The sequence below is a fragment of the Globicephala melas genome, chromosome 7, assembly GCF_963455315.2.
Source record: "Globicephala melas chromosome 7, mGloMel1.2, whole genome shotgun sequence".
Taxonomy (NCBI): Eukaryota; Metazoa; Chordata; class Mammalia; order Artiodactyla; family Delphinidae; genus Globicephala; species Globicephala melas.
This window is the reverse complement of record NC_083320.1, coordinates 88,135,266-88,155,313: the sequence shown is the minus strand read 5'-3', so window position 1 is coordinate 88,155,313 and position 20,048 is coordinate 88,135,266. Positions and strand designations below refer to the sequence as shown.

At 33.9% G+C, this 20,048-nt stretch overlaps 1 protein-coding gene across 1 annotated transcript in view; it reads right to left on the bottom strand.

Moving 5' to 3' along the window:
- The window catches only part of LRP1B (LDL receptor related protein 1B), a 1,792,829-nt gene that overhangs the window by 940,042 nt on the left and 832,739 nt on the right, over positions 1-20,048 (bottom strand). The window contains exon 4 of the mRNA XM_030883038.2: positions 3,117-3,236. Within this exon, the coding sequence (XP_030738898.2) occupies positions 3,117-3,236 (120 nt within the window). The remainder of the gene's footprint in view (positions 1-3,116; positions 3,237-20,048) is intronic.

Here is a 20,048-nt window from a genome sequence, read left to right as displayed (position 1 = left end):
TAAGAAGTGTAGATTACAGTGGAGGTATCATGGGAGGAAAAAATGAGTTTGATTTGGATGTGTTAAATTTGAGGTATCTGTAGAGCATCCTTGAGTAAACATTTAATAAGTAGTTGGAAATATGGAACCAATAATATAAGGTGAGATCGGTCCTGGAGTATGTGAGAGTCAATAGCATATGGATATTAGATTAAAAAAATAGGAGAGGGTTAGATCCCACAGAGAGAAAGGGAAAGTCGGGAAAGCTTAGCTATAGAAAAATACTTTAGGATACCAATATGAAAAAGGCCGGCAAGAGAGAGGAGTCCATGAGCCTCCTCTGAAGGATGTTAAGCGGATTAAACTGCGTGGGTATAATAAGAATATATATTTGGTCTTTATCCTCTGTTTCTGACACAGAGTTCAGTTACCTTGTAATTTTCTGAGCTATAGGAGTATCTTTTGTTATTTCTAAGGAGCCCTGTGAAATACACTAGAGTCTATGCTAATGAAGTGACTCAGGGTGGGGCTACTAGATATTCTCAGAATGGGACTGGTCTCCAAAAAGATCAAACAGGTGACTTAGAGGGTGGGAACTCTCAACCCCATCCTCTGACCCCCCAACCTAAGAAAGGAGTTGACTAAGGAAAAGCAAAAGATGGCTAAGTAGCCAAGGAACCATTTAAATTGGGAAACTATGCATTTGTATGACATTTATTTGCATTCCTCTCCGATTTTTTTTAGCTTCGTGTAATAGCCTGCATTTATAGACAGTCTGTTTGAAGTAAGTAGCTTTGGGGATAGGAAGAATAGTATTTGGAGTGAAGTCCACAGTGATAATGTGAAATTAAATCTTGAATTTGATAAAGTCCAGCCCCTAGTGGCAGAAATGATGATTCGTATCTATAATATTTTCACCGATTTTTTTCAACTTTACTATTATTGGTTCCTATTTTAGTTTTTCTGATATGTGATTATGCTACACAGGAGAGCAATATGAATAATGATTTCTTTTGTTCTTTCTCCTCAGTCAGAATGCACTGTTCTGACATTGATGTAACTCCACAAAATTGGCTGCAAAGAAACAGGCATGTCATCACTTGTAGCACTATCTTCTTTCTTCCTTTAAGGACAGAGAATATCCTGGAAATTCCTTCAGGAAAGTGTAAATGATGCTCAGACCTGGCCATCCAGGAGTGCAGAGAAAGTAAAAAAATCTCTTCTATTGGTGAACTTCCATAAAAATTGCTGTGTATTTGCTTACTAATATTCAACAGAAGAAAGTGATTATGATGATTTTTACAGATTTAAAAGAGAGATTCAGGAGAAAGAGATTCATGTAAAAGGAGCTGAAAATCCTGACACCTATAGGAGTGAGGTATAGCAAAAGAATGAAAAGGATACAGGTAAGTATATTGGCCTACCTTGTGTGAATGGCAGGTGTTGTTTTGAACTTGAAATTGCGTGCATGTCCAGAGGTACTACTTATATCTGGCAGACTCTGTGATTGTAAGGGGTCTAGTGTTGACAAATCTGAGTTTTTTCATAAAGTCTGAACTTCTGTGTGCAACCTTCTGATTTTCAAATGTTGGTTTAAGAATAATGTCAGTCAAATAAAATATACCAGTTTGGTCCCCCTATAGTCAGATTATGTAGTCTTTGGGTCTGATAAACATTTAATAATACATGTTTTTATAATATTTGTATTATGCAGAAAATGAAAAAAACACAAACTGAAAATTTAAGCCCGATGTACATTATAAACCAATGAGCCTCTCTAGGATAAGAATAAGTGGGCTCTGGAGATCTGTGTTTTAGTCCCAAGTCTTTTACTAAAAAGATGTGCAGACTTAACTAAGTCACTTAATTTTTCAGGGTCTCACTTTTCTCACTTTTGTCATGAGGATTTAAAAAAATATTCTCTGAGGATTTTTTCAACTTTAAGATTCTATTTTTAAGGTAAAAGTTATAATATTAAAGCAAAGGGTTAAAGTAATCAGCAAAGTACCAATTTCTTTGGAAAATATTCTGTTTATTAGTGGTGCTGGTAACACAGATATTCCTCAATTTTATACACAGATTCTATATTCAATGTTTTCTATATATAGATTCTAAATACCATATAAAATAATGTATTGTTTATATTGTGGATATATCATATATATATACACAAACATATAATATTATGTATATGTATATATATTTGGATTCAACATAATGAAGAAATAACCTAAAATAGTTCAGTATGGCAGAGTAGAGTCATTTGGTGTAGAACGTTCACAAAAACAAAAATTAGGACATTAAAAAATAAATATTTTATATTCATCATTATTGCATTGGTCAAATATCAATCACCAGAATTACCAATGTAAAAGTTGTAAAGAACATTACATGACTGTTATTAACTTAGTAGATAACAAATGTCTACTACACTGCAGCTATATAACAGACATAAACTATTTAGGAGGTTAAAATAATTAAATCCAAAGTTTTAGTGACTGACCAAAACACATCCCATTGTTGACATGTCCCATGTCTGTCATTACTGCAATATGAATTGAAAATTGATTTGTAACCATATGATATCACTTATATGTGGAACCTAAAATATGGCACAAATGAACCTATCTACAAAACAGAAACAGACTCAGACACAGAGAACAGACTTGTGGTTGCCAAGCGGGGGGAAAGGAGGGAGAGGGATGGACTGGGAGTTTGGGGTTGGTAGATGCAAGCTATTACATTTAGAATGGATAAATAACAAGATCCTACTGTACAGCACAGGGAACTATATCCAATCTCCTGGGATAAACCATCATGGAAAAGAATATATAAATCAATGTCTGTATGTGTATAACTGAGTCACTTTGCTGTACAGCAGAGATTGGCACAGCATTATTAATCAACTACACTTCAATCAAAAAAGGAAAGAAAATTGATTTGTATAAATGCTTATCTAATGTTTCTATATGTGGTTTTTGGGGGAGAGCCAACTTTTAACTCTCAAGAGACAAAAAATAAAGTGGACATAAACACTGTGTGGAACACATGGTAGGTGCTTGAAGATATTTTATTAAATTTCTGTTAATTAAGCCTCTGTTAAAATAAAATTGAGTAGAATTACATGTCATAATTACCTTTACAGCTTCTTCCATCTTCTTTTATTTCAAATCCATCCTCACAGTAACACATTGTACTATTTCTGACCATGGCACATTTATACTGACAATTCAACTGCTGGCAACTAGGCAACAGTTCTGTAGAGGAAAAGCAAAGATATTATGTCTATATAACTGTGCACACACATATACTATTTAAATTTAAACGTTAATATTTACTCAGTGCATAACCATAATAATACAGCTTTGATTGGTTTCCTAGAAAGTTTCTATGATTGGTTGACAGAACAAAACAATATCTATTCCCTCTAAAATATGTTGGCTTGCATTTGTTTGAAGTATTGTTAATAAAAATTTCAGATCAATCTGTTCAGTCTTTCACTTTTTCCCTTATTACGTACATTCAAAGGCACAAATCCTTTCAAATTCTGGTAAATTATTTCAAGAGGAAAAATGTCAACTCAGTGGTTGATTTCACCATTTATGCCTTTCTTATCTGACACATCCATTGATATTCTATATTTTGAGGGCTTGTTTTGACTTACTAATCCATGTATAACCTTTGAAGCAGGTGGCAAAATATTAGACAACTACTGGATATAATATATTTCATAATATCTAAACACTTTCAGATCAAAAACATCAGCGAAGCCAAAGTTAGCAAAACCTTAGAGCAAATTAGGATTCAGTATGATAAATGCATGAAACACAGATGAAGTGACAGAGGCATATTCATTTCACAAATAATTTCTAACAGGAATAAGATTTGCTAAACAAGAAAAATTACAGAGAGAATGTATGACTGATTGTGGTGTCTGAAAATAGGGATATTAATGGGTCGTGACAATTTCCTTTTTACCCCTGGGGAGAAAAATAAGGGTTTTAAAGATCAAGGTTAAATGATTCAAAATAAATTGATATTTGCCACAAATTTAGCTGGTGCTTCAGAAATATTTTAACTTTTAATAAAGATATATTAAAGTCCAGTGTGGAAAAGGACAGCTAGAATACTCCAAACTGAAAATTTGGTATTTTACTAAAAAATTAATTATCTCTAGTATTTTCTTAGCCCAATTGCTTTTAAACTCTTTCATGAAACTATCAGTATTTTATGTATCTTCTCTTCTTAAAACTTTAAATCTCCTTCATAATGGTCACCCACATATGATGATCTTGCTTCCTACTTCCCTGAGAAAATTGAAGCTATTGAAAGAAATTTTCCACAGATTTATGCGTCACATTTTACCCACCTCTGCCTATTCTTGTTTTTCTTGCATTTCAAACTTGGTTTAACTCATAATTAAAGCTCCAGCCCCAACTCCTGTGCACAAATCCCATCCCCTTTCACCTATTCAAGGATATCACTTGAGTTTTTCTCTACTTCCTCTCATAATCATCTTTAAAAGTTTATATTAGATCAAACTAAAGCCTCCATTCCTTTTTGTCAATTGAGTTTCATGGGAACACAGTCAATAGTCATTTGTTTACATATTGCCTATGGCCGTTTTTACACTACAAACACAACCCAACTAGTTGCCTTAGTTGACTAGTTGGCCCCCCAAACCTAAAATATCTATTATAGCCCTTTACAGAATGTTTTCTGACCCTTGTACTACTTTTCCCCATATTAAAAACAAAAAACCTTGATCTCACGTCCTGTAGGAGTCACCGTTGCCCAGTATCTTTGTTCCTCTTTATAACAAAACTTACAAAATAATCCATACTCACTGTCTCTTTCTTCCTCTCTGTTTCTATCTTAAGCCCACTCTATAAAGGTTTTATCTCCATTGCTCCAGAAACTGCTCAGATACAGGTTTCCAATGACCTTGAGGCTGATAAGTGTGATGGCCTTTTCTCAGTCCTCATCTTACTTGACCTATCAGCAGCACTTGACACTGTTAACTAGTTTTCCCTGATGTACCTTCATCACTTTGCTTCCAGGGCTCAGGACTTCTGGTTTTCCTCCTATTTCACAGCCTCCTTTGTACAGTTCCACATTTTCTTGTCAACCTCTTAAGGCTGAAGTGCCCCAGGATAAAAACCTGGTCTTTTTCTCTTGCCTATCAATATGCTACTAGTAAACTCATCAGTTATCATAGCTTCCCCTCTAACTGGAACATAACTGCAGTTCCATAAGCTGAAAGCTAGGTGTGCCCTCTTCAACTTCTAATTTCCACTATTCTACTACAATTGACACTTTATATTAAAATTTATTTCTCTTTGAGATACCTGGAACAATTTCTGCTTCCTTGATATAAATTAAGCCACTATACAAATCAACACATCTGATTTGTAGGTTTGGAATTGGGGTCAATGCCAATTATATGCTGTTATAAATATTAACATTTATATAATGTGCAAAGACCAGTCATTTGGTCTGTAAAACTACATTATTAATAAAAATATAGAATAAATGGATCTTTAGAAGTTATAACATTTTTGTTTCATATGGTAGTTATTTACATTTTGGTTTCTCCCACCAGTATCTACAGCTATAAATTATAAACCTTATATATATATATATATATATATATATGTAGATACATGCATATATATGAAGTTTTTGAAATGTGCAATTTCTTTGAAACCCCATAACAGTCAAAAATGTAGATATCATTGTAATTTACAGTTTTCAGATGAGGAAACTTATGGTTGATAACTAATTTAAGATTATATGGTAAATATACGATGAAGATGGTATTCAAAACTTCAAGGTCAGGCTGACTACAAACAAAGCCTATGTTTTCAAAAATGCCTCTACTTCCCACTGTACAATCTGGTGACGGTTGAAACCGTGGTGTATTTTTTTTATTTGCTTTGTCATTCTAAGCTTAGTAGTGTGCTGTAGATACAAGAAGTGTTTTTTATAATTTTTATAGGATGAATGAACTAATAAATCAGTAAAATAGCTTAATTCTAGGATGACAATTAATACTCTCAGGTGTCATTTCTAGTCCATTAAATTAAACTAGGTCCTAAAGATAGTTCATTTACATCTTTAAGTTAGGTAATTGAGTTGTCAAATCTTGTTTGATTATGGTGGAATCAGTCCAAAATTGCCTTTAGTCTATATGCTTCTTTTAGTTCAACACTGATGGAGCACCTAGTCAATGCTAAGGACTCTGCTGGGCTTCCACAGATGCAAAATTGCTTTAGACAAATTAATGAATTACAACATGAGTGTGGAAGCAAGTGGGGTTAGATGAGAAGTGCAACAATGTAAACAACAGCTATAATTCATAGCAGAACAACACATATACTAAATAAAAATACATGTGACATTAGCTGGAAAGAGAAGAATTCATCCAGAGACTGGAAATAGAGGTAGGTATCTGGAAAAAAGGTTGTTAAAGAAGTTAAATTTAAACTAAAATTTAAAAGATGAGCTCAGTAGACAGAATTTATGAGCATGCATTCCAGATAAAGTAGACAATATGAGAAAATAAATTTTAAAAAAATGACAGCATGTAAGAGGTAAAGACAATGGTAAATAACCCTGTGTGGCTAAAACATAGTGTTTGATGTGGTAGGAAATGGGACTGGAATTATTATTTGGCGCCAGACAGAAGTAGATTAATTCTTAGATTAAGTAGAATTTTCTGTTTCAATAATGGGAATCATTGCTAGTTAAGGAGGACAGAAGTGATATACTCTGACGTGTATTGTTTGAAAGTGCCTAATAACAAGGAGAAAAATGAGTAAAAGACAGTAAAGAAAGAAAAGCTATCTAAAAGGTTAGGACTATGAATATTTAGATGAGTGGATGGCCAGAAACTTGGTGAAAGCATAGTAACACTGAGTTAACAGTACCAATAAAATGAATTAAGAATAACAGAAGGACTGGAGGTTTAGAGGGAAATACTAAGTTTGCTTTTGACGGTTTAGTTTAAAACGTTGACAAGAAAATGGCTAGGAGGGAGTTGAGAATTTGAGTCTACCTAAGAAGAAAAGTCTGGACTAGAGGTGGAGATTTGGAAGTCAAAAACACATAATTGGTCCTTGAAGTCCAAAGAGAAAATAATCATCCCTTAAAAAAGAATATTTATGATATAAATCAAACCTAGAGAACTTTTATATGTGAAAGGCAAGCAGAAGAAAAGGTGTTAATAAAGAAAACAGACAAAAAGAGTCATGTACCACAATGTTCACTGCAGCTCTATTTACAATAGCCAGGACATGGAAGCAACCTAAGTGTCCACTGACAGATGAATGGCTAAAGAAGATGTGGCACATATATACAATGGAATATTACTCAGCCATAAAAAGAAACGAAATTGAGTTATTTGTAGTGAGGTGGATGGACCTAGAGTCTGTCATACAGGGTGAAATAAGTCAGAAAGAGAAAAACAAATACTGTATGCTAACACATATATATGGAATCTAAAAAAAGAAGAAGGTTCTGAAGAACCTAGGGGCAGGACAGGAATAAAGACACAGATGTAGAGAATGGACCTGAGGACACGGGGAAGGGGAAGGGGAAGCTCGGACGAAGTGAGAGAGTGGCATGGACATATATACACACCAAATGTAAAATCAATAGCTAGTGGGAAGCAGCCAGATAGCACAGGGAGATCAGCTCAGTGCTCTGTGACCACCCAGAGGGGTGGGAGGGAGATGCAAGAGGAAGGAGATATGGGGATATATGTATATGTATGGCTGATTCACCTTGTTATAAAGCGGAAACTAACACACCATTTCAGAGCAATTATACTCCAATAAAGATGTTTTTAAAAAAAAAGAAAACTGAGAAATAACTAAATATATAGACGAGGAACATAGAAAGCTTCACAAAACCTAAGGAAGAATAACAGTCCATGGAAGTAAGCAGGGCAATAAATATTAAAAACTGAGAAATATACTTGGATGAAGCCTAAAGACTGCACTGGGTTTCCTAATAGGATCAATTAAGACCTTTAAAAATGGTTTCAGCGGTGCAGAGGGGACAGAGATAAATGTAGGAAGGAGTTCGGACAGAAAGAGGAACAGTTTCTCATAGAAAAGACCAATATCTTATAGGATACAGAGCATGAAGGTAGGGGTATTACCTAATTTATTAGTCTGTACCTTAGGACAGGCATATTAATTCACTGCTTTAAATGCATTGTTTTCCACATAATCCCTATAGCCCATCTCTTTCTTTGCCCTGTCTCAGTCTGAAGTAGAAAATCCATAGACTACTGGTTCCATCTTTCTGCTTTCTCCAATCTTGAAACCCCTGGAGTATGAAGATTACAAGGCATGCTAAAAGGTTACCAACATCATGGTAGTGACGGCGAGAAAAGAGGAGAAATAAGAGAAAATGGATAAAAATGGTTATGAAAGATCAGACCTCACACATGATTTTGCATATTAGGTGGGAGTCTGGTGGCTGAAAATAGCAAAAGAGACAAGGGCAACTTAGCTTTTGGTTTACTGAATTTATCCTGCATGAGAATTTGTGTATGTATAGAGAGGTGATATGGAGACAATTAAACAGTATATGATATCAGATGAAACGGTAAATATGTATTCTTCTAACAGATCATAAAGAACTGTGAGGAGCTACCAACATGAAAAGCTAAAATTTAGGGCTTCCCTGGTGGCGCAGTGGTTGGGAGTCCACCTGCAGATGCAGGGGACGTGGGTTCATGCCCCGGTCCGGGAAGATCCCACATGCCGCGGAGCGGCTGGACCCGTGAGCCATGGCCGCTGAGCCTGCGCATCCAGAGCCTGTGCTCTGCAATGGGAGAGGCCACAACAGTGAGAGGCCTGTGTACTGCAAAAAAAAAAAAAAAAAAAAAAAAAGAAAAAAAAAGCTAAAATTTAAAATTTGGCCTGGCTCTATGAAAGCAATACTAATTACTGTAATGTTATGTATTTGAACTGCATACCATTTATGCTTAATTATGTGCAACACTATAATGATTATGTACATAATTAAAAGTGCATCAGATTAATTTTGTCAGAAAGATTATTTGAGCAGAACAGAAATTTTGTGCTCGACTCATCAATCTTCATAAACTGCTTTAAATGAAGCATAGTCATTGGCTCATGCAACATTATCAATGGTTTGAATCTTACACTGAAGTAGGAAGATCACTAGTATCTAAGGGGATGAAATATGCAAATCAGAATGCAAATATGGAAACATGGTATCTTATCTGTATTCTTCAGCATTATCATAAAAGAAAAGTATCTTTTTAATTAAAGAAGAGGAGCTACTATTTCAGAAATTAAATCTAATGCAATTGATGAAGGCTCCCCAACACAGACCCACTATATTCTGTGATTTTAAGAAATATTTTTGTGTTCTTTTCAAAGTTGTATAGGAGAATATTATCAAAGTTTGAGTATATTTTCTGTATAAAACACAAGTTAACAGTTTACAAGTAGTAGGTAGCTTTGAGGTATCTAAGCTTCTAAGTTGATCTTTAACTTAGAAATAGATTCAAGAACTAGATTTCTGAATTTTTATTACTAACAAACAGTAGGAGGAATTCTAAAAGGACAGAAAATTAATTCATACTAAATCTCATATCTTTTTTACCACTCTTTTTCTTTTTTCTGAGTGTGATGCCATATACACAGCTTTGGACTCTGGAGCCAGAGTACCTAAGCTCCAATCTTGGTTTAGCTAATTTCAGGCTATGTGAATGTGGCTTCTAGATGATGAAATATATGTAAAATTAGTTTGTGCCACTTCCTAACCTGGCCCCTAAAGGATTCTGACAATCCTCTATTGTCTCTTGACTTGTCCGCCCTTTGGATGCAGGGAATCCAGCAGACAACTGGGAGAACCCTGGGACGGCAGAGACCCAAAACGGAGGGAGCCTAAAATAGCACATACAGGAAGCATCTACTGATGACCCAACTGGATTGTGATGTGAGTGAAAATTTGGATTTTTGTTGCATTAAACCCCCGAGGTACCAGGGTTGTTACATAATACCATGGTAATGGGCAAATGACTTAAGAATAAACAGGTATAGAGAGCTTATCTCTAAAATGGGAAAAATAATAGAAACTACCTCATAGGGTATTGTGAGGCTTAAATGAGCTAAGTCATGCAAAGTTCTTAAAATACTACCTGCCTCATAGTAACTCTTTTAATTATTATCTTTATTATCATTTTACCATTTAAGCATAATCATCCATTCAGTACAACAGAATACCTGTCATCAAGCATTCTTGTCAAAATTTCCATATTCTTCAAGTGATTTGGAACTATGTCTCATTTTACAATAGAAATATTTTTCTCTTTTGCTCTTTTATTTTTGGGTGTTACATAAAATAGTTCTAGTTTTGCACCTAAATCACTTCTGTATCTTTTGACATCTTCTGGAGAAGATACTTTTTTTGGTAAATTCTCCTGAAATCGTTACCTGAATGAAAAGCCCCCAACAAACAGAGAAACACTAACCATAGGAAACAAAGATTTTTCTATACTGGCTAAGTGGGTTTCTATAAAATATGAATAGTACTCACTGAAACAATGTATATCCACATCTAATTTGCTACATAAGCATAGACCAATCAACAATCCAGGCATGTAATTTTCACCAAATACTTATGCTAGTCTGCATAGTCTTTAGAGATTGTTCTGCTTTTTAACACATTTCCACAAATGTATGCAGGTTTATGGTTTTGGAAACACATACAAATAAATTTTGCTAACCTGCCTCAGAGTAAAAGCAGATCAATAAAGAATGGTTAGAAGCTGGTAAACAGATTCCAGCAATTGCAAGTTATTACTTTTAGGAGGTTTCTTCCCTCATTCGTTTTGTTTATGTAAATATCTCTAAGCCAGAGAACCACTGCTTCCAATACTGTATGTGTAGCCACCAGATCATCAATAACATTATGCTGGCTGCCTTCATGACCTAAAATCGAACAATTCACATTGATCATGTATTGGACTTGGTGGGATAGTAAGAACACAGCTGTGCCATATTCATGTGCTTCTAGGTTATATGTTCCCCCCTGAGAGAAAATTAGAACTTTTATAAACTCTTTGGAGATACAAAAAGTATAGGCACTTTTCCAGATATAAGTTATGTGAGGCATTATTTTACAAAATAGGATCAAATTTCATTCGCAATTTTAGTAATCAAGTTTCTTCTTGAATTTAGGTTATACAAAAATGCCTTTTAACCAACAATGATAATCACGGTAATAAGAAAAATATCTTTCTCCATGTAGTACATTTATAAAAATAACATATTTCACTCACTCTTTGTACTTGGAAATTGATAAGCTGATGCAGCTACTTATCATACCAGACAGTCCCTCTTGTCATCAGGACGTCCGCCTGACATATGTAGAATGGTGATAATTTGTGTCATATCATTCCTTATGACTGCTAAGGTGGATTTCTTCAGAATTCTTCGCTTAGTGTAAAACCACAGTCTTAGCCTCAAATTTTCAGTGTGTTCCCATATAGAAAGATATAACATTAAGGCAATTATTTTTTCCTAATTTTTTGTTCCATTTTTGTTATGGTATAATTTACACTCAGTAAAACTGATTCTTTTTAGTGTACAGATATGTAAGTTTTGAAAAATGCATAGAGTTTTGTAACTAATACCATTATTAAAATATAGAACAGGACCATCATCCTAAAATATTTTTCTATGTCCTTCTGCAATCAGCTCATTTCCCCACTGCCAGATTTTGGCCATCACTGATCTGTTTTCTGTCTCAATAGTTTTGCCTTTTCCAGCATGTCATACAAATGGAATCATCCAGTCTGTAGCATCTTTACTGAACATAACATATTTGAGATTCATCCATGTTATTTTATCAGTAGTTCTCTCTTCTGCATTGCTGAATAGTATTCCATTGTATGAATGTACCTTAGTTTTGTTTATCCATTTCACACATGATGGACATTTGAATTGTTTCTTGTTTTGTTTTATTAAGAGTAAAGTTGCTATAACATTCACATACAATTTTTGTGTAAATATAGGTTATCACTTCATTTGGTAAATTTGGGATTGCTGGCTTATATAGTAAAAAGACGTTTCACTTTATAAGAAACTATCAAAATACTTTTCAAAGTGGCTGTTCTGCTTTTCATTCCCACCATAAATATATAAATCTTCCAGCTACTTGGCCTTCTGCCCAGAACTTATTATCAGGTTTTTATTTTAATTTCTTTAACCACTCTTAACAGGTATGCAATAGTACCTAATTGTGGTTTTAATTTGCATTTCCTAATGACTAATGATATTAAACGTCTTTTCATGTTCTTATTTGCCAATCATATATCTTTGGTAAAGTGTTTGTTCAATCTTTTGCCCATTTTTTATTTTATATATGTGTGTGTGTGCATGTATATATATATATATATATATATTAGATACAAGTCCATTATGAGATATTTGACTTATAAGTATATCCTCCTGGTCTGTAGCTTTTTTCATTGTATTAGTGTTTTTCAAATAATAAATTTGCAAAGAAAATATTCCTTAATTTTGGTAAGTCTAGTTTCTCAATATTTTCTTTTTGAATCATGCTTTTAGTGTCAAATCCTTACCTAAGTCAATCTCTCCTTTGTTTTCTTCTAGAAATTTTATAGTTTTAGATTTTTGGTCCATTTTGAGTTAGTTTTTATATATAGTATAATATATGAATCAAGGTTTTTATGGGGTTTTTTTGCATTAAATGTTGAACTGTGCCTGCATCATTTGTTGAGAAGACTAACCTTTCTTCATTAAATTATCTTTGCACTTAAAAAAATACATATTTCACTATTTATTTGTGGATGTATTTCTGTACTCCTATGTTTCACTAATTTACACGTTTACCTCTCTCCAATATCACACTGTTTTGACATAGTAAAGTTGAAATCTGGTAGCATGAATCCTCATACTTTATTTTTGTTTTTCAGTACCGCTTTAGATATTCCAGGTCCTTTACATTTCCATATAAATTTTAGAATCAGTTGTCAGTTTTTATGCAATTATGCTAGGATTTTATTTGGACTTATATTGAATTTATAGATTGGGGAAGACTGACATCTTAATACTATGGTCTTCCGATCCACAAATACAATGTAATATATCTATATTTACTTGGGGCTCTAGGAGGCTTATTTTTCCCCATGAGTTTCCAGCATATAGATCTTGCATTTATATATATTATTCAATTAATACCTAAGTGTTTTATAGTTGCATTTATATATATTATTCAATTAATACCTAAGTGTTTTATAGTTTTGGTTTATTATAAGTGGTATTATTTACATTTCCAATTGTACATCTTTAGCATTTAGAAATACAATTGATTTTTTATATATTGATCTTATATCCCAGGACCTTCTTAAAGTCAAAAAAAGACACAAATTACAAGTATCAGCAAGGAAAGAGAGTATATCACTAGTACAGATCTCACAGTTTTAAAAAGATAGAGAAAACTTCAAACAAATCTTTGCCTTTAAATTGACAACATAGGAACTTTCTTGGTGGTGCAGTGGTTAAGAATCTGCCTGTCAATGCAGGGGACACGGGTTTGAGCCCTGGTCCGGGAAGATCCCACATGTCATAGAGCAGCTAAGCCAGTGTGCCACAACTACTGAAGCTGTGCTCTAGAGTCCGTGAGCCACAACTACTGAGCCCTCGTGCTTCAACTACTGAAGCCCACATACCTAGAGCCCATGCTCCACAACAAGAGAAGTCACCGCAATGAGAAGTCTGTGCACCACAACGAAGAGTAGCACCCACTCCCCACAACTAGAGAAAGCCCATGAAGCAATGAAGACCCAACACAGCCAAATAAATAAATAAGTTTTTAAAAATAAATAAATAAATTTGACAACATAGATGAAATAGACAAGTTCCTTGAAAAACACAAACTGCCAAAGCTCACGGATAATTCCTATATCTACTAAAGAAATTGAATTTAAAACTAAAAATCTTCCCACAAATAAAACACTAGACCCAGATGGCTTCACTGGATATGCTACCAAACATTTAGAGAAGAAATAGCACCAATCCTATACAAACATGTCTAGGAAAGAAAAAGGAAGAAAATATTTTCTAACTAATTTTATGAAGCCAGAATTACCCTAATTCCAAAATCATACGAACACATTCAAGAAAAGAAAACTACAGAGCAATATTCCTTACAAACATTGATGCAAAATTCCTAACAATCCAAATGTAGGAATATATGAAAGGATAATATATCATAACTAAGTGAGGTTTATCACGGCAGGTTTAGCATTTGAAAATCAATTAATGCAGGTCACCATATCAGTAGACTAAGAGAGAAAAAACATATGATCATTTCAACAGATTCCTAAAGCATTTAACAAAAAACAGTACCTATTCATGATTTTTTTAAAAAAACCCACAAATACACTTGGCAGTATAGTAACAGAGGGGAATTTCTTTAACCTGATGGTATTACTTTGCCCCAATATCAGGAACAAGTCATAAAAGGAAGAGGATAACTGCTCTTACCACTTATATTCAATAATGTACTGGAGGTCCTAGCCAAGGCACTAAGGTGACCAAAAAAACAAAACAAAAAAGTTTAAGGCATACAAATGAGAAAGAATGAAATAAATAAAACTGTTTCTATTTTTAAAGAAAAATATTTTTATGTAAAAAATTTAAGAAAAAACATCTACTCCAAATCCAACAGAGTCAATTCTTTAAGTTTTTTTTAAATAGGGCAAACATGTCACGTCATATCTTTCAATTTGCATAATAATGTCTCGTAAAGATTTACTAGTCTTTCCAAAAGAAAAATAAAAATTCTCTATAATTTAGATGTGCTATTACAAGGTGGAAACTGTAGGCCAATTAGGTGCTTTGAGAAAATATTCTGTGGACTGAGCCTAGTGTTTAAAACAGATTGTATACTTTTAAAAATAATACACGGGGCTTCCCTGGTGGCGCAGTGGTTGAGGGTCCGCCTGCCGATGCAGGGGACACGGGTTCGTGCCCCACCCCAGGAGGATCCCACATGCCACGGAGTGGCTGGGCCCGTGAGCCATGGCCACTAAGCCTGCACGTCCAGAGCCTGTTCTCCGCAACGGGAGAGGCCACAACAGTGAGAGGCCCGAGTACCGCAGATAAATAAATAAATAAATAAATAAATAAATAAATAAATAAATAAATAAATAAAATAATACACGTGTGTGGGGGGAGGTGCATGCACACTCAACGCATGGATATCCCCATCCCTTTTTATAGGTGTACATTATTCCATTTTATGGACATGGATGGTTAGTAATTTAATTACAATTACATGCTGAAACACATTTAGTTTGTATGATAAATACCGCTATCTGTTTAAAAACATTTTTACTCTTCCTTCTATACCGCAGAGTTGTTTCTAGGAAGTGGCTACCCAGTCAGAGACTCTAGGTCCTGACCTGAGAGTGTACTACACCAGTGCTAAGAGATTTTTCCCATTTTAGGCTACAGATATAGCAAGTTGCAAGTTTACTCTGAGAAAGAATCCTGATAATACCAACTCGTTTGCTAAAACTGGATGGAAAACTGCTTATTTTGGGTCCCCAAGTAAAATCATTTCTAGCAATTTAGCCACTTTACGCTCTGATTTCTTAAGAAACTTTATTGTAATGGCATTCAGAGTTCTAAAATTCAAATATGTAAAACTTTGAAACAGTTTTCATTACTTGGAAAATTAAAATCTAGTTATCAAGGCACAATCAAATAAGAAATTCATTTATTTTATGTTATGAAAAGAAAGACTTGGATTCAATATCCATTGACAAAATTTGCTAAATAATAAACCTATCATCTTCAGGTATTAGTTATTAGTGAGAATATTGTTTAAGAAAAATGTTTACCTCAGTTTTACCTATAAGAGGATATGAGAAGATAGAACAAAGTAACACATGCTCCTGTGGGGTTCTCTTCTCAGCTCATATTAGAGGATAATGACATTATTGACTTCATAGGGATGGTGTGAGGTTTAAACACGGTAATTCAATAGAAGCACTTAGCTTAATGTCTGACACACTGTAAATGCCCATTATAGGTTGGCAGTTATGTTATTCTCATTATAATCTTCAACACATCTCTACCAAAGGAATCTCGTAATTTTCACTTCCATCTTTTATTTATATAGAAGGATAGACCAGGCACATATGGTATCTTGAAATGTGCTCTAGTCTTTAAGGTAGAAGACAGATGTATCTGTAGTATTTCTTACCAGACATTTAACTGTGGACTAGTTTCTTAACCTTTCTGGGCCTTAGCCTCCAACCTAGCATATGTCTTAATAAGTTTTTAAGAATATTAAAAGACATAATGAGTGCAAACATGCTCTATAACTTGTAGAGTATTATTATCAATACTGAGATACTGACTGGTATATGGAGAGATAAAGGAGAGAGTGCTAGGTGTATTGGACGGGTAAAGCCAAGGTATGCTGTGGTATTACACATCTTGTTTCAGTGTCTTGTATTTGATTTTGCAGTAAGAATGATATGCTAGAATTATTAATAGTAAGATAAACAAAATCAGGTCTTTGCCTTGTTCAATTTACGTAGTCACAACCACAGAGAAACGATGCTTGAGGAAAAAAAAAATTAACCAAATTTACCACAAGGTTGTGAGAGAAACATAATTACCAAGTAGAAATTGCATACATCTAGTTAGGGAGTTTTTCATGCCTAGAGGTAGATGGGTAAGAAAATAAATGTAGAGTTAAAAAAGGATTATATACATATAAATTATATAAGTATATTGCATAGCTTATATAAGATAAACATAATAGGATGGAGGTGGCAGTAGCAATTGGGTTAGAGGAGGTGAGGCACTGTGAATAAAGACACCTCTTTTGTACAGGGAGCTCATAACTTCCAGCAGTCTCTGCATATTTAGTAGGCAACAGGTACTTGTGACTAAATTTATTGGAAAGTAAAGATAAAAGTCATTTTTTTCCCTTCAAAGGATGAATATCATTCTCTTAAATCTGCATATTAGTCCCAGACCATAGGAGGCAACAATAACCTTGGGAAGGTGTCTATATATTCAATGAAATGAGAATGAACAAAGACAAATTCAATACAGTGCCTGACATATTAGGTCAAAAGGTGCTCACTAGCTATGTTAAGCATGGCAATTAAATACACCAATTCACCTCTCCATTTTTCCATACCCTTAGAAAAAGTGATAAGAAAGGCTCAAACACACAAGAATAAAGAGAATAGGAGAGGAGACTAGAAAAGACAAAGGTAATCAACAAAAATTTAAAAGCAAAGAAGCAATAAGTGCATGATGACTGATTGGCCTTTAGGGTACTAAGGAAGTAAAATTTAAGCCAAGGGTTGAAGGAGATGAGACAAATCATGATCAGGGATGCTGCATTCCAAACACATAGACTGTTCATTGCACCACTCCAGTGGGCATTATTAAAGCAAACTTTGATATGAGTGGAACTCAAGTTGTACAACAAGGAAGCCCTTGGAGGAGGGCTGATAAAGACCATTTTTGAAAAAACACAGCTATCATCATATAAGGACAAAAGACTGAACGTTTTGCTACTATTAGGAAAATGAAAAGGATGCTTACTATTGTCACTTCTGTTCATCGTTTCACTGACCAGGGCAATTAGCAAGAAAAAGAAATAAAAGTTATCCAGATTGGAAAGAAAGAAATAAAACTACGTCTAGTTACAGATGACATGGTCTTGTATATGGCAAATCCTAAAAAATACACATTAAAAACACCTATTAGAACTAATAAATGAGTTCAGCAAGTTTGCAGGATAAAAGAAAAAAAAGATACATATCAATTGTATTTCTATACAGTAGCAATGAACTACCTGAAAGTGTAACTAAGAACAATTCCATCTAAAAACTGCACAATAAAAGAATAAAATATTTAGGAACAAATTAAACAAAAGAAGTACAAGACCTATACACTGAAAAATACAAAGTATCATTGAAATAAATTAAAGAAGATCTAACTAAATGCAAAGGAATCCCATATTCACAGATTAGAAGACTTAATGTTGTTAGGATGTTAATACTTTCCAAATTGATCTGCAGATTCAATGAAATCCATAGGAAAATCTAAGCTGTCTTCTGCATATTGACAAGATGATCTAAAATTCATATGAAAATGCAAGGGACCTGGAATAGCCAGAAAAAAAAATCTTAAAGTGAAGAACATTTTGGAGAACTCACATTTTCCCATTTCAAAACTTACTAAAAAGCTACAATAATCAAGACAGGTGGTACTACCTTAGGATAGAGACATATGTCAGTGGAATACAACTGAAATTACAGAAATAAACTCTTACATCTACATTCAATTAATTTTAGATTAAAAAATTCAATGGGGAAGAATTTTTTTCCAACAAATGACTCTAGTCCAACTGGAAATTCACATGCAAAGAAACGAAGTTGGATCCCTGCCTTCTGCCACATGCAAAATTTAGCTGAAAATGGATTTTATATCTAAGAATAGGAGCTTAAATAATAAAACTCTTAGAAGAAAATGTAGAAGTAAATATTTGAGTCTCCGAGTTAAGCAAAGCCTTGCTAGATAGAGCATCAAAACCCAAGTGAAAAAGGAAAAAAAAAAAAGATAAATTCCACTTAAGAAAACTAAAAATGTTTATGCTTCAAAGAATACCATCAAGAAAATGAAGAAATGACCATAGAATGAGATAAAATATTTCCAAATAAAATCTGGTAAGACATTTGTATTCAGATAAATATCTAATAATCCTTATATTATGATTTTTATAATTCTTATGAATAACTCTTACAATTCAATAATAAATAACCCAATATAAAGACAGGAAAAGAATGTGAATCCACATTTCTCCAAAGAAATCACACAAACGTCCATTAAACACATGAATGAATATTCAACATCTGTATTCATTAGACCAATGCAAATCAAAAACACAATGACAATACTACTTCATATTTATCAGGATGGTTATAATCACAATGACAGACAATGCTAAGTACTGGTGAGGATGTAGATAAATGGGAACCCTCATTACACTCTTGCTGGAAATGTAAAGATCCAGCCATTTTGGAAAACATTTTGGCGTTCCTCAAAATGTAAAATAAAAAGTTACCACATGGTCCAGCAATTCTACTTTTAGTTATTTACCAAAAAGAAATTTGAACACACAAAAACTTGTACATTGTTGTCCATAGCAACATTATTCATAAATGCCAAAAACTTGGAAACAACTTAAATATCCTTAAGGGAATGAATAGGTACGCAAAATGAGGTATAGCCACACAATGGAATATTATTTGACAACAAAAAGGAATGCAGTACTGATATAAACTACAACATCAGTGAACATTGAAACCATTAAGCTAGTAAAAGAAACCAGGCATAGAAGACCACATATTGTATGATTCCTTTTATATGAACTGTCTCAAATAAGCACATCAATAAAATGATGGTTGCCTAGTGCTGTGGAGATTGGGAAGAAACGGGGAGTGATCGCTAATGGGTCCAGGGTTATTTTTAGGCATAATGAAAATATCCTAAAATTGACTGTGGTGCAGGTTGCATAGCTCTGTGAAGATACTAAAAAAAAAAACAAAGAAAACCACTGGATTTTACAATTTAATTGGGTGAAATGTAAGGCATATGGATTATTTTTCAATAAAACATTTAAAAAATCACACACAAAGGATTAGGAATCACAATGGCATTAAAACCTTCAGTGGTAACAATGGAATTTAGAAAGCAGTGAAGAAATGCCTAAATTCTAATAGATAATGATTTTCAGTCTCTAGTATGCACAGATAAATTGTCAATTAAGAGAACAGAAGAAAGATATTTTCAGACACGTTAGGCCACCAAAAATGTATCATCCAAGCATCTTTTATCAGGAGGCTTACACAGAAGCATCAATCCAGGAGGATTTGTGTCCTTCACCAAAGAGAAAGTAACTTATAAAATAAACTTTGCCCAAACTTTGGCAAAGAGATTGTCTAGCAGGCTAGTGAAAGG